The 15,360-nt window shown below is 45.0% G+C and overlaps 1 protein-coding gene across 5 annotated transcripts in view; it reads left to right on the top strand.

Annotated features, from left to right (window-relative positions):
- The window catches only part of LOC113517173 (spectrin alpha chain, non-erythrocytic 1), a 116,436-nt gene that overhangs the window by 53,863 nt on the left and 47,213 nt on the right, over positions 1-15,360 (top strand). For all 5 annotated transcript variants that reach the window (XM_052899539.1, XM_052899543.1, XM_052899548.1 and 2 more), the window contains exons 31-44: positions 1,321-1,394; positions 2,309-2,402; positions 4,298-4,452; positions 4,831-4,939; positions 5,176-5,366; positions 6,606-6,831; positions 7,827-8,045; positions 8,787-8,980; positions 9,725-9,827; positions 10,266-10,411; positions 10,779-11,016; positions 11,598-11,771; positions 11,883-12,083; positions 14,317-14,479. In XM_052899539.1, coding sequence (XP_052755499.1) covers positions 1,321-1,394; positions 2,309-2,402; positions 4,298-4,452; positions 4,831-4,939; positions 5,176-5,366; positions 6,606-6,831; positions 7,827-8,045; positions 8,787-8,980; positions 9,725-9,827; positions 10,266-10,411; positions 10,779-11,016; positions 11,598-11,771; positions 11,883-12,083; positions 14,317-14,479 — 2,287 coding nt within the window. The remainder of the gene's footprint in view (positions 1-1,320; positions 1,395-2,308; positions 2,403-4,297; positions 4,453-4,830; positions 4,940-5,175; positions 5,367-6,605; positions 6,832-7,826; positions 8,046-8,786; positions 8,981-9,724; positions 9,828-10,265; positions 10,412-10,778; positions 11,017-11,597; positions 11,772-11,882; positions 12,084-14,316; positions 14,480-15,360) is intronic.

The raw sequence follows: 15,360 nt of genomic DNA on the forward strand, positions 1-15,360 counted from the left end.
TACAAGCGGTAGAACACGCAGAAGGTGGCAGTCTCGCCTTAGATTCGAAAGCTAGATACCGCCTGTGAGCTTGGTATCGCTTTTAACATAATAATTACTGTGTTAATTAATATTTATACTGTATGTTTCATTAATTAATTAAATATAGTATTTATGCATCATTTATATAAGTATCTATCTATCTATCTATATATATATATATATATATATATATATATATATATATATATATATATATATATAATGTGTGTGTATGTATGTAAAACGGGAAACAGTGTTAACGGTGCACTGTTCTCGAGTATGTCAAGTAAAAATGTATCGAGCAAAGCTCGCCTTGCCATAATTCAAGGAGCACTGACACCAGCACTCATGTATGTAAGCGAATCGTGGGTATGGCAGAAGCATGAAAGTAAGACAAATGCTGTAGAGATGAGAGCTCTGAGAAGTATGTGTGGTGTTACATTAAAAGATAGAGTAAGAAACAGTGTGATTAGAGAGAAGTGTGGACTGAAAGACGGTGTAGTGACAAAAATTGAAAAAGAAATGTTGCGTTGGTTTGGTCATTTGGAGAGGATGGATGAAAGAAGAATTACGAAAGTGATTTATCGAGCAAGAATGAATGGAGATGTCGGTAGGGGCCGCTCTAGACGGAAGTATGTCGACCGAACAGGCGACGTGCTGAAGGAGGGCCAAATTAAAAGTACCCGTAACCGGCGAGCGTGTATGACAAGATTGATGAATGTGGAGGAAGCGAAATAGGTTTGTTTGAATCGAAGCATTTGGCGTTCCATTGTTTATCCTAATGGGAGACAGGCGTGACAGATATGTATGTATGTATGTGTGTGTATGTATGTATTTTGCATATATAAAAACCGATCATTGTCATCACATAGATATAAATTTGATTATGTATGGACTGTAATACAGCTGTATGTTTTCCAAAAAATAAATAAATAAATATAATACAATTTTACCTTTGGCTGTTAAATTAACACAGGTTACACTCTGGGTTTGTTGCACGCGTCCGTGTAGCCTTACTTCAGGTTGCAGCTGAAAATCAGTGCTTTGCTTTTAAGCTAAACTCACTGAGCTGTAGCCTGTATGGGTCACTGCGACACACTTGGTGAAAACATATCTCCATACTTCATCTTTTGGTTTTTATTTGAAAAAGTGTAAATAATCTGATTGTATAAACTCATTTGTTAATTTGTCGTGTGTCGTAAATGGCTCAAATAAAGTGTTTATCTATCTATCTATCTATCTATCGTGGACTGATCTCGTAGTGGAATGTTTACTTAAAAAAAATATTTCGTACAACAGTTCGTGGCTGCCACGGAGGAGTTGCAGGGATGGATCCAGGACAAGACGAGAACTGCCAAGGACCAGAGCTACAGGTAAATAGGAAACGAGCTGACGGCTCGCCTGAATCGGAAGTGTAACAGGCGTGTAACATGAACAGCACCGTAAATGTAGTACGTAATCACGTACTGACAGACTGGAAATGCAAAAATTTTATTTATTATTATAACCACTTTTTTTTTATACAACTTAGAATGGCAAACAAGCTGACGGCCCACCTGATGGTAAGTGGTAACCGTCGCCAATAGACATGAGCAGTACCGTGGACATAACAGAGTGTACTGTTTCTGTGTAAATATTGTGAGCAAGGGTGGACTTATCTCTGACAGAGATCTCTTCCAGTCAACCCAGTACAGTGAGAAAGCATTTCGTTAGCGGGCAGCTGGAGTGCTACAACTATTAATACATAAACAAATATACAGTTAAATAAAATATTAAAATATATAATAAAATATTACATAAATACATACACTATAAATACATACAATACCTACCTACGTATATAATATTTTACCAGAGGGAGACTTTGTACAAAAGTCGATTGCTTGGGTACCTCTGTCCCATTCGTGTTTCTACCGTGAAGCAGTTGTGTTTGCATGGCTGTGTTTCGGTTTGAACGGTGGGATATGGCGTGAATTTACTGGGTACAGAGGAATAATACCTGAGTCCTCAGGAATGGCAACGCGTGGGGTGTATCATAGGCGAAACAGTATACTCTGTTATGTCCACGGTACTGTTCATGTCTATAGGCGACGGTTACCACTTTCCATCAGGTGGGCCGTCAGCTTGTTTGCCATTCTAAGTTGCATAAAAAAAAATGTTAAAATAAACGAATTATTATTATTAATACTTACATTAGAAATTTAGTCAAATGATTTTAAGATTTAACAGTTCAAGTAGTGTGATATATATGTTAAATCTAAAACTAATGCGATGTCCATACGAACAGAGACCTGGCCAACCTGGAGCGCAAGCTGCAGAAGCACGAGGCGTTCGAGCGCGAGCTGCAGGCCAACGAGAAGCAGCTCAGAAACGTGGAGAGCGTAAGTACATCCTTATTGATGCTGCAAACCAGCCGACCCCATACAAGTAGTCCTGTCAAACGCGCCAAGTTAACATGGTCGTTAGGTTTTTGTTACAAGACAGGAAGCAAACGAGCATACGGCTCACCTGATGGTAAGTGACTATCGCCGCCCATGATCACCCGCAACATCAGCGGCATTGCAGGTGTGCTGCCGGCCTTTTAAAAAGGAATATGCTCTTTTCTTGAAGGTTATGTTGTCGTATCGGTTCGGAAATACTGCTGCTGGAAGTTGATTCCAAAGGGTGGTTGGTTGGCAATTTTTTTAGATTTTTCAAATTTAAGCAAACTTGGCTCCGAATTTGCTGAAATTTACTTACTGTCCGGTTCGACCCTCTGAAACTGCGCAGAGATGTTGCATCTCTGTGCATCTTCTACCGAATTTATCATGGGGAGTGTTCTGAGGAATTGTTCAGATTGATACCTGCTGCTGATTTTCACCACCGTACAACCCGCCACAAACTAAAGTTTCATCCCAACCATCTGGACGAGCGGCGGTCCTCCACCGTGCGTTTTTCAAGGCACTTTCTTCCACGCACAACTGTTCTTTGGAATCAACTTCCAGCAGCGGTGTTTCCGAACCGATACGACAACATAACCTTCAAGAAAAGAGTATATTCCTTTTTAAAAGGCCGGCAACACACCTGCAATGCCGCTGGTGTTGTGAGTGATCATGGGCGGCGGTAGTCACTTACCATCAGGTGAGCCGCGTGCTCGTTTGCCCCCTGTGTTGTAAAAAAATATTTCAATTCACTGCGCAATCTTCTAATATTTTTGTATTTAATTATCTATTTATACTTTTGCATATATTACGTATATCTACAGTCTACAGGGCGGATTCAAAGCCTGATGGCATTCTCTACCAGTCTACCGTTACGATAAACAGAGAGAGTGAATGGCGGTGCACAAATTAAAAAAAAATGTTAATTAAATAAATATACTACCAGAGGGTGACTTTGTACAAAAGTCGATTGCTTGGGTACCTCTGTCTTATTCGTGTTTCTACCGTGAAGCAAAGAAAAAAAAAACAGCAAGCACTTTATCTTTTCAGGGCCGGGGTTATGGTTTAGTCTGATGTAAAAGATATTATATTTTTCTTAACATGATCTTGTTACATTAACTTTTTCTTACATTAATTGTCTTTAAAAAATTATAATGATTGCCTACAGACTTGAACAATACCATAGATATAGTATTTCACTGCCATATCCCACCATTGAAACTGATACAGCCGTGCAAGCATTGACACGACTGAAACATGATTGAACCAGAGCTGTCGATGGAGATGCCATAATAATAATAATAATATTTCTTTATTATAGATTACAAAGATCCATTTTTGTTAGTAACAATTGACTTAAACTATGTTAGTAGAAAAAAAAATACAAAATTCATTTTATGGCCCCTATAATAATTTTGAGCCACAATGAGAGGATCGGGCTATCGTATTTATTACACAATGCCCTCAGAATGCTGTTACTGCTGCCACGCAATCGGTATAAAAGAGATGCGATCCGTTTGCGTCTGATGGCGTAGAAGTCATCTGTCCATGCCGCTGCAAATATTATGGATGCAGTACAAAAACGTGGCAGCCGTAACAACACTCTGAAAACATTATTGTATTGAACACGCAGAGCGTTGTATGCCCGCTGTGTATAGTCAACCCACAGGCTGCTCGTGTAAAAAGATTGGCAATATGCCTTGAACAATATTATTTTGACTTCAGTCGAGCAACGAGCAAACCTGCGAGCCAACATATTACCCCTTACAGCCATCGTCCTGCGTTTACGTTCAATGTCAGCGTTATCTTTCAAGTCATCGGTAATAATATATCCTTAAACTCGCCCCTGTCTCCAGATCGGTCAGTCGCTGCAGCAGTCGGACCCGGCGCGCGCCGACGAGGTGTCCGCGCGGCTGCAATCGCTGCAAGCCGCTTGGGAGGAACTGGTGGCCGCCTCCCGCGACAAGGGCAGCAAGCTGCGGCAGGCTGCACTGCAGAGGAAGCACAGGAGGTACGTGCCAACTAAAATATTTGTTTAAGGCGTTTCCAAAAAGAAAATACTGATCAAACTCGTGTACGACACTCGGTGATTGTTTACTTCAATGTGACGTCACTGACGCCATATTGCTCAAAGTTGCGTTTCGGCGGCTTATTCTAATTGTACTATTTTTTTTTTACTATTTTCTTAAGAAATATGTGAAATAAAAATAGCCACTTTTTTTAGTATATTTAGAAATATTCGGACTCTAAATTAACACTGCCGGAAATCAAATCCGCGTCTTCATTTACGCAAAGCAACGTACTCAATACCGCGTTTCGGAGGTCGTCGAAACGTATGCTAATAAATATTTTAATATGAAAGCTCTTAAACAAATATACACGTGTCCAGGTCGGTGGAGGACGCGAAGGCGCGGCTGGTGGAGCTGGAGCGCGAGCTGCGCAGCGAGGAGGTGGGCACCGACCTCAGGAGCTGCAGGCGGCTGCTCAACCAGCACCAGGTAGCCACCACGACCGGGACTAACCATTTTAATGGGTATAGAAACCTAGGTGTCGGTAAACGCTGACGGCGCTCCAGTGACGGATGGTGGGTGAGGACGAAGCAGGGCAGTTAGCACATCGTAACGGATTCAACAATCATTAACCACTAAGGTTTCCAGGACATATACTGCATTGCTAATACCTTCTTCGACATTGTGATACATTATGAATAAGTATTTATCCCTTAATTCCGCAGCTGCTAGAACAAGAGCTATCGTCCTGGGAGCAGAAGGGCAAGAGTCTGGCAGCGCAGGGGGCGGACCTGGTCTCGGACGGCCACTTCGACGCGCCGGCCATAGAGAAGGAGTCGGCGGCGCTGCTGCAGGCCGTGCGCGCGCTGCAGCCGCGCACCGCGCAGCGGCGGCAGGCGCTCGACAGCAGCCTGCAGTACGTGCAGCCCGCACCATACTTTACTTATTTATATACATATTTGTTGAAATGAAATGAAATGAAATGAAATGAAATTTATTTGCTAGAAACATTGTAGAAAAGGTGTTGCATTTGTGAAGTTTATAAGATGTCCATTATGTTTCGCCACATCAAATGGCATGCAAATATTAATTATTGAATTTATCCATTTTCTATTTTATACAGGTACATCATATATTTAATTTTCAATTACATATACAATAAATCACTATTAGTACGAAGTGTCACTTTGGTCATGCATTACAAACAGTCAATAAAGCTACTACAAATAATAAAATAATAAAAATGTCAAATAAAATTAAAATTACAATTTAAATTTCAACTAAATCAATGTCACAGCATTTATATTTTACAAAAACTCATTAATATTGTAAAAATTATTTTCTATTAACCATGTTTTCAATTTTAATTTAAAATAATTTAATGGCAATTCTCTTATTTTTTTTGGTATCCTATTATAAATTCGAATAGCCATTACACCGCAATTTTGTTGATGCAGCGTTGACTTACAGGTGGGTAGTTTCAGTTGTGTGGGGTCTCTGGGTGTGAATTTATTATATTCTGTCATTGTTGTAAATAAATACAAATGTTTTTTACAAATATTCCCACCTCATAAATATACATTGAGGTAAGTGTCAAAAGCTTTAATTTTTTAAATAGAGGTTTACAAGATTCTGTTGGACCAACACCACAAATCGCTCTTATACATTTCTTTTGCGCGATAAAAACTTTTCTTACTACTTAAACAGTAAACATGCTTTAAAAGTGATTCCTGAACTCAAGGATTCATTCTATCTAGGCCTTTAACTGTCCACTGCTAGACAATAAGCCTCTTCCTTTGAGGAGAGGAGGGGTTGCCACTAGTTGCCACGCTTGGTAGGCGAATTGGCAACCGCAGATAGGCTTTAGAGATGTTTTAAGAAGGACAATGATGCCCATCCTTCTATGATTAAGTTCTCTTAATCGGGCCTTACGATACTCACGGGAAAGGAAGAGATGGCCCATAGAATACTATCGCCATGGCAACTATTAACTCCCCCCCCTTTCGGGGAGGCCTATGTCCAGCAGTGGACAGTTAACAGCTGATGTGATGTTGATGGGCATTCTTATTAACTTGTTACTAAAAATTTTGTTCATCTGACACGATTTTGTTTTATCGAAGTCTCCCAGATCATACTAACGTTTCCTTTATCACAGACTACACAAGTTCGCGGCCGAAGTGGCCGGCGAGCTAGACTGGCTGTCGGAGCGACAGGCGGCCGCGTCTTCAGAGACCATGCCTACTGACCTGCACGCGGCACAGTCCGCGCAGAAGAAGCACAGCAAGCTGCGCAACGAGCTGGTTGGGCGCCAACCCCTCATAGAGCGGGTCATCGCACAGGGGAGGGCGCTGATCGAGGACAAGCATCCGCAGGCTGAGAAGGTAATTTATTGTTTCAAATACAATCGATACGTTATGAGCCCAGTCATTATTCGGTCAGAGGGAGATAAATCATCTGCAGGTATCTATGTGTATAACAATTGTAACTCTTTTTAGTTATTTTTTATTTTATAGTCAAATTGGTATATATTTTTATTTTTAATGAAAGATATTACACAACTTTTAACAATATTAAATTATATGGTTTATTTCACACCAGTTGTATAAAAAAAAGGTGGTAATTTGTATGCAATTGTTTATAGATGTTATTTCGTTATATAATTTTATATTGTCCACGTATGCCAGACAGTTACATTTAAATGAGTCTAACATTAATAAATATAAGAAAAAATAAAGGTCCCAAGTTGGAACCTTGAGGTACGCCTGTTGATGCCGTAAATGGTACGGACTCATATCCATAAACTGCCACGAGTTGAGTTCGATTCTTTAAGTAACTTTCAGTCCATCTGAGCAGATCTCTCTGTATACCAATGTGAAATAATTTCTTTAAAAGAAAAGTTGAACGAATGAAACTTGTATACACCAAAAGATTGGATGTGGTCGAGTGATTTTTAAATCCATGTTGTTTATTACTAACTAGTGACCTGCCCCGGCTTCGCACGGGTGCAATGCTGATACTAAATATACCTACCCATTACAAAATGTTATAAACAACGTTTACAGCTTTTTTGTCATTACACAATACAAATATGATAAAGTGCTATAGGGCGATGCGCGGCCTTCGATGCGCTATTATATAGGCACACGCCGCCGGCCGAGCCGGTACCGCCGCACCGCTATGTCCCCGCATTTTAAATCTGTAATATCTTCGAATATATTCATTTAGATTACATGCTGTAAAGGGCAATATTGATCTATGTTGAATGGACAATGTGTTTAAGGTACTTAATTGGATAAAAATTAATGCTGTACTGCTTAAAATCACTTTGTAAGTAGCTCTATTAGACGGTGGTAGATGTTGTTGTGTGGCGGTGCAGATGGAGCGGCTGTGCGCGGAGCTGCAGCGGGCGTACTCGGCGCTGTCGGCGGCGGCGGCGGCGCGCGCGGCGCGGCTGGACGCGGCGCTGCGCGCGCAGCAGTTCCTGCACGACGCGCTCGAGCTGGACGCCTGGCTGGCCGACAAGGCCGCCGCGCTCGGCGCCGCCGACGTGGGCCGCGACCGCCACCGCGCCACGCAGCTGCTCACCAGGCACAAGGTGCGCCGCCTCTACCGTGCGCTGCCATCCCTCCCTAACTGCGGTTTATTTTTGTAATGGATAATAATAGAATAATAACTCCACCCGCACTAACGGTCTGTGGCAGGGTACCAGTGACGGGTGATAGGTGGAGATGAAAGCAGGGCAGTTAGTTTCCAGTGGAAACCGCATAGAAGATGACTTGATAAAGTATATTTCTAGTAATGAGACTGTTATGTCCCTAGTATTAACAATCCCTCCCCCTTCCACGCCCGTCGAATATACTAGAACTAATCACTTGGAGGTACAATAAAAACCTACTGCCATCACTTGAATTAATTTGATTTCTTATCAGTGTTTTTATTGCCTGAAAGTTTCGGGTACATTTTTTTATTGACTAGTCAAAAGTTTCTTGTCAGATACGAACTCACGACCTGTGTACTCTACAACTGGTATATATCACTAGGATATTATGAACTAAGTCTTCTTTTCATTTCAGAGTTTCCTCTTGTCGGTGCAACCAACTCATGCATCTTCCTCCAGCCAGCTCTATCCCAGGCCATATCCTTTATCTCCCTATACGACATGACGCCTAGTGTTTCCTCTATCTGTCCCATGTAGTTATTCCTCGGTCTTCCTCTTCCTCTTTTGCCCTCTATCTTTCCTTCTACTATGCTCTTAAAAAAATCGTCATGTGGTATAAGGTGGCCCAGCATTTTGGCTCTTCTCTTCTTATAAACTAAGCAGTAACATTATATTCAGGCTGTAGAATTGGAGTTGGACACATACGCTGCGATAATATCGGAGATGGGCCACGTGGCCAGCTCGATGGCCAACAGCGGCCACCCTGAAGGCCCGGCGCTGCTGGAGCGGCACGAGCTGCTGGCCGGCAGCCTCGCGCGCCTGCAGCGCCTCGCAGCGCAACGCCAGCGCGCGCTCGTCGAGAGCGTCTGCAGGTACGTCGTCAAGCACTTCGCCACACTCTCCCACGCACCACCAATTGTATGAAAACCACCGCACGTTACTTCACGCTACCACATGTAGCTATGCGCAATCTCACAATACTACAAAAGACGACATGTCACCAAATGAAATCTCACACATCCTTACACTATTCCACATATAGTCTGACACATATGGTATAACTCCACAAGAAGTGACTACGCACCACCATTCGTAACTACACGCTGTCACACTTAATGATTGTTACATTTATTTATCTATTAGGTTTTGCCGCCTACTTTTTACGTGTGGATTTCAGAAGTACAACAACGTAATAAACCAATTCTAGATAACGTATTACGATAAAACACCCACCAGATGGAGACTTTGTACAAAAGTCGATTGCTTGGCCACCTCTGTCCCTTTCGTGTTTCTACTGTGAAGCAGTTGTGTTTGCATGGCTGTGTTTCGGTTTGAAGGGTGAGATTTGGCGTGAATTTACAGAGTACAGAGGAATAACACCTGAGTCCTCAGGAATGGCAACGCATGGGGGGTATCATGGGTGAAACGGTACACTCTGTTATGTCCACGGTACTGCTCATGTCTATAGGCGACGGTTACCACTTTCCATCAGGTGGGCCGTCAGCTTGTTTGCCATTCTAAGTTGCACTAAACGACCTATTTTACAAAGTCCTACTCCCTCTAGTTACAATTTTATTACGTTATGACGATATATAGCACTTGCAATGATATTACAGGCATGAGTACATAGCGGAGAGTGCGGAACTCGAGACCTGGATACAGGAGCAGTACGCGGCCGCCTCCAGCGAGGACTACGGACAGGACTACGAACATTTGCTGGTCTGAATTTGTACTTTATTAGCAACGTTATAAAGTTTATTATATTATAAGCACGAGTTAAATCTATTTAATTGTGTTGCTAAATTTGTTGAAACAGAACTTAATTAATATTTTAACTATATTTTCCGTTTCGTATTCTGGTTACTAATTGCACAGGTTTAATTAAAACACTTCTAATTTTTTTAACCTTATTTCGTTAAAATCCGGCTCGATGGACCATAAATATGTTGATTGATTTGCAACTCAATTTTAAACAAGAATTTGAAAAAATAATTAATACAATGAACAAAAATCATACAATGAACTTAGCTAAGATCTGTTCCGATTCAGTCGGCGTTAAAAATGCTTTGAAATGATCCACTTGTTTGAAGCTGTTATCTATTTTAATCCGGCTCGACGGACCATAAGGATACAAAGTAAAATGTACCATACGTACAGATCTTAACGTCCAAATTCGACGAGCTGCGTCACCGCGTCGAGAGCGGCGCGGAGCGGTTCAACCAGTGCGAGGAATTGGCGAAGAAATTACTGGCGTCTGAGAGTCCTTACATTGCTGACATCGAGAAGCAGCAGGAGACGCTCGGGTGAGAGTCACTCGTGTAAAACTAGTCTTCCTGATTAAAACTATGATTACATCATTTCCTTTTATTTCTTTATCAACATTAAAAAATAACTATTTTTGTTAAAAACCAAATTACTGAACTGATTTTGATAAAATTTCTACGGGTCTAAGCTGAAAGTATATCCTTTCAAGTAAAAAAAGAATTCTTCCAATCGGTTTATAAATGACAGGGTTATGTAGTAACTGAGAGGCTCCTCGTTTCCAACCGGTTTCAATATGCCAGTGAACCGGTTATTACTTGGTCCCTCCCCCTGCGCCGCACGATTGTCGCGAGCGCGCGCAGTGTCTGTGTGTGTGTGGGCGTGTAGTGACGGCTGGCGGCGGCGCAGGGAGCGGTGGCAGCGGCTGGTGGAGCAGCTGGCGGCGCGCGGCGGGCGGCTGCGCGCGGCGGCCGCCATCCACCGCTACCACCGCGACGCGGCCGAGCTGCGCGCGCGCGCCGCCGACAAGCGCGCGCTGCTGGCCGCGCCGCCGCGCGCCGCGCGCGACCTGCCGCACGCCGCCGCGCTGCTGCGCCACCACGACAAGGCCGAGGCCGACCTGCTCGCCGTCGACGCGCAGCTCCAGGTCAGTGTCCCGCGCTGCACACCCTCCGCCTATTATACTGGGCGAACTGCGAACCGTACCGGTACACCGGCCAATCATTCAATACTAGGTGATAAATCTTTATGAGGGGGGAAAGGGATTGTTAGTAGTGGAGACTGAGAATCCCATTGCTAGCAATATACCCGACCAGGTCGACCGCCTCGCGGTTCCCCCTGGAAACTATTATGGTTAATTCCTGATGAATTCATCATGATGTACTAACTGGCGTGTTTTCATTCTCACCTATCACCCTTCACTGGTGCTCCGCCGGCGTATCCCGTTAGCGCAGGCGGGGTTACCATTCCACTTCCACCCATCAAAAAAAAAATCTTTATGAAGGATCGCCAAAAATATTTTGAACTCTTGTTCCCGCCGCGGTTAATTTTTTTATATTACCACTGCGCTTGAACTGGGACAAAAGTAAATTGTATTTTTTGTTACTTATTGAAGTTGTCATTCGATAATTTCGACTGGATGCGCTAGGTGGCCTCAGTGATCCTCGTGTACTTAAGAATACTAATGAGAAATAAGTTACAGCATAATCCTCGACATTCACTTTCCAGGTGCTCCAAGAGGAGGGCACCCGTCTCCAGAAGCTGTACCCGGGCGGCAATGTGCAGCAGATCAGCCTGCAGCAAGAGGCACTAGCCGAAGCGTGGACGGCGCTCCGAGCGGCCGCCGATGAGCGCAGACGTGTCCTGCAGCAGCATCTCGAGCTGCACCAGTTCCTCACACAGGTCAGTCATTGTGACCGTCCGGTTGTCTCTCCCGGTGTCGGTACGACTGTAGATGAGTTTGTTGTATTGTGACGGCGGCACGCGTGGTGACAGTGGACGTTAACGACGCAGGCGCGCGACCTGGGCGGCTGGGCGGCGGCGCTGCGCGCGCAGGTCGCGGGCGGCGGCCGCGTGCAGTCGGCGGCGCACGCGCACGCCGCGCGCGCCGACCACGAGGCGGCGCGCGCCGAGCTGGACGCGCGCGAGGACTCGTTCCGCAGCGTGCTGCAGCACGGCGACGCGCTCGTGCGCCAGGGGCATCCCGCCGCGCAGGTAATCACCTCTTTCTAATCTTACTTCTTGTTGCACCACATTCTGATGATGTCCACGTCGATTGGAGATTGACCAGAGAGCCTACCATGAAATATTTTCCGAAATTTCGGGGACGAACGAAATAGAAATTTGATGTTAAAATTACATGATACATGCCGTTTACAATTATTAAAAATATTAAAATATCGTTCCTCTGGACTATTAGGATAGGATTTATGATGAACGAAACGTTAAGCTCCATTTACTGAGTCGATTTAGGTACGAACAAAAGCACGAAATTGAGCGCGAAAATTCGGAATTTCATTTCATGGTAGGCCCCCAGATCTCAATGGTGTCGGATGGCAAAGTATAATGTTAGCAACGGAGTTGTTAGAATTTAAAATGCCTTCATTCCTCCATTGATTCTAACTTGTGTAACACTAAAGAGATATTTAATATGTAATTTTTATGTTAAAGGCAAAATAAATTTTACGAGATCAAGTTTGGATACAGGTTTCGTACGTATACGTTACAAATTTTTATAAAAACAAATAGCTGAAGCAAAATGGGGATTTCATGGAGATATAGTTTACTTTTTACAGCGTGTTAATTGACGCAGTCGGTTAGAAGGTAATGCGAAATGAAAACATTAAGGCGGTAAAATTATTGTGTTACAACGACCGCTGGCCATGCGTGTATAGAAGGCGGGGCGCGGGGGTGAGGGGCGCGGGAGGAATTATATAAACGCGCGCATATCAAATTGCTAATTAGGCCGTTCATTTTATAATTTTATTCATTTATTTAATTCTATATTGTACACACCAGTTACAAGAATATGTCAGAGGTAATCAAATGTACAGAGGCGAGCTTAACTCTAATAGAGTTCTCTTGCAGCGACACCCAAAGTGGATTTTATTTATTTATTTATTCATTAGTACATACGAGGTTTGTCCGGAAAGTACGTATAAAAGTTTTTTAAAAATTTTATTTTACAATTATTCAGGTAAATCAATTTTATCCCCTTCAAAGTACTCCCCCTGTGACATAATGCACTTGTGCCAACGCCGTTTCCACTGTGAGAAGGCTCCTTGAAAGTCCTCTGGTTGTAGGTTTCTCAGCTGCCCCGTCGTAGCTTTTTTTATCTCATTTATGTCCCCCAAATGCCGCCCCCGAAGTACCAATTTGGTTTTTGGGAACAAGAAGAAGTCACACGGGGCCAAATCCGGCGAATAGGGGGGTGTTCGGTCACCGTAATGGAATTTTTACTCAAAAACTCACGGAACGATCTTGGCGCAAATTTTTTTCATTTGAAGTTCGTTTCTTAGAATTTCGTGGACCACGGTTTTGCCCAAATTAAGCTCTTCAGCCACCTGTCTGACCGTTAAACGACGGTCCCCATTAACACAAGTTCGAATTCTTTCCACGTTTTCGTCGGAATGTGAAGTGGAAGGACGTCCTGAACGTGGGTCATCTTGAACGCTTTCTCGACCCTCTCTGAATCTTTTTAGCCACTTGTGGACGGTTGGTTCCTTCACAGCATCATCCCCATAAACTGTTCTGAGATCGGCAAAAATTTCACGGCCATTCTTGCCGAGTTTCGAGAGAAACTTGATTACGACGCGCTGCTCTTCAACGGAAGCGGGCTCCATGCCGACGGGGTTTCGTTAAGAGGTAACTTCACAGATGGCGTGACAAGCCAGTTCGCACCGCACGGCGGTCAGACCAGAACTGAAGCATTGTTAGGGACATAAGGAAGGGGTCCTGCGCTTACCTGGCCTCCCCACTCCTCTTTCTCGCATTCCAGAACACTTTTATACGAACTTTCCGGACAGACCTCGTATATGTGTACATGGCGGACTTAATGCTAGAAGCATTCTCTCCCAGTCAACCGTAGGGAAGTGGCAGAATACACGAATGCGGTACTAGTAATTATTGATATACATACATATTAGTGCAGCATTTTTACACACGCCGAAATACCAGCTTTACTAAAATGTGTTGGCAAGTTTAAAAGCTACACAAACAAGTATAGCACCCGTGCGAAGCCGCGGCGGGGTGCTTGTTTTTCCTTAGTATACAGATTTCGCTGTGACGTCAAATTGAAATTTTTATTTTAGTGGTAGGTTCAGATAGATGGCGCCTCAAGTAGAGCCCAGTGTATGAATAGTTAAGTTTTTTTCAGGTTGATGGTAATTCCTAAGCGAGCACATTTTTATAAGAGATATTTGAAATGTCATTGGGTATGTGGCCGCAGGAGATCCAGGAGAAGTGCTCGGCGCTGCTGGAGGAGCGCGCGCGGCTGCAGGCGGCGTGGGGCGCGCGGCTGGTGTCGCTGGACCAGCTCATCGACCTGCACTGCTTCCTGCGCGACGGCAAGCAGCTGCACGACCTGTGCGCCGCGCAGGAGGCCGCCCTCGGTCAGCCGCCCACGCACTCACTCGCTCACTCGCCCACTCACTTGCCTATCCACTTACTCGCCCGCCCGCTCTCTCGCCTACTCACTCACCCATTCACACTCCCGTCCACTCGACCACTCACTCGCTCGCCCACTCACTCGCCCACTCACTCGCCCGCCCACTCACCCACTCACTCGCTCGTCCATTCACTCACCCACTCACTCTCCCGTCCACTCGCCCGCCCACTTGTTCGCCCACTCACTCGCCCACTTACTCGCTCGCGCACTCTGCCGTCCACTCGCCCACTCACCCGCCCACTCACCCGCCCACTCACTTGCCCACTCACCCGCCCACTCACTCGCCCACTCACTCGCCCACTTACTCTCTCGTCCACTTGCCCACTCACTCACCCGCTCACTCACTTGTCTGCCCACTCACTCACTTGCCCGCCTACTCACTCGCCCGCCCGCCCACTTGCCCGCCCACTCACTCTCCCGCCCACTCACTCTCCCGCCCACTCACTCTCCCGTCCACTCGCTCTCCCGCCCACTCACTCTCCCGCCCACTTACTCATTCGCTCACCCACTCACTCTCCCGTCCACTCGCCCACTCACTCATCCGCTCACTCACTTGTCCGCCCACTCACTCGCCCGCCCGCCCACTCACTTGCCCGTCCACTCACTCTCCCGCCCACTCACTCACTCTCCCGCCCACTCACTCTCCCGCCCACTCACTCTCCCGTCCACTCGCTCTCCCGCCCACTCACTCTCCCGCCCACTTACTCATTCGCTCACCCACTCACTCTCCCGTCCACTCGCCCACTCACTCACCCGCTCACTCACTTGTCCGCCCACTCACTCGCCCGCCCGCCCACTCACTCACCCGCTCACTCACTTGTCCGC

Source organism: Galleria mellonella, unplaced genomic scaffold, assembly GCF_026898425.1.
Source record: "Galleria mellonella isolate WM207_F2 unplaced genomic scaffold, CSIRO_AGI_GalMel_v1 utg121, whole genome shotgun sequence".
NCBI classification, from domain to species: Eukaryota; Metazoa; Arthropoda; class Insecta; order Lepidoptera; family Pyralidae; genus Galleria; species Galleria mellonella.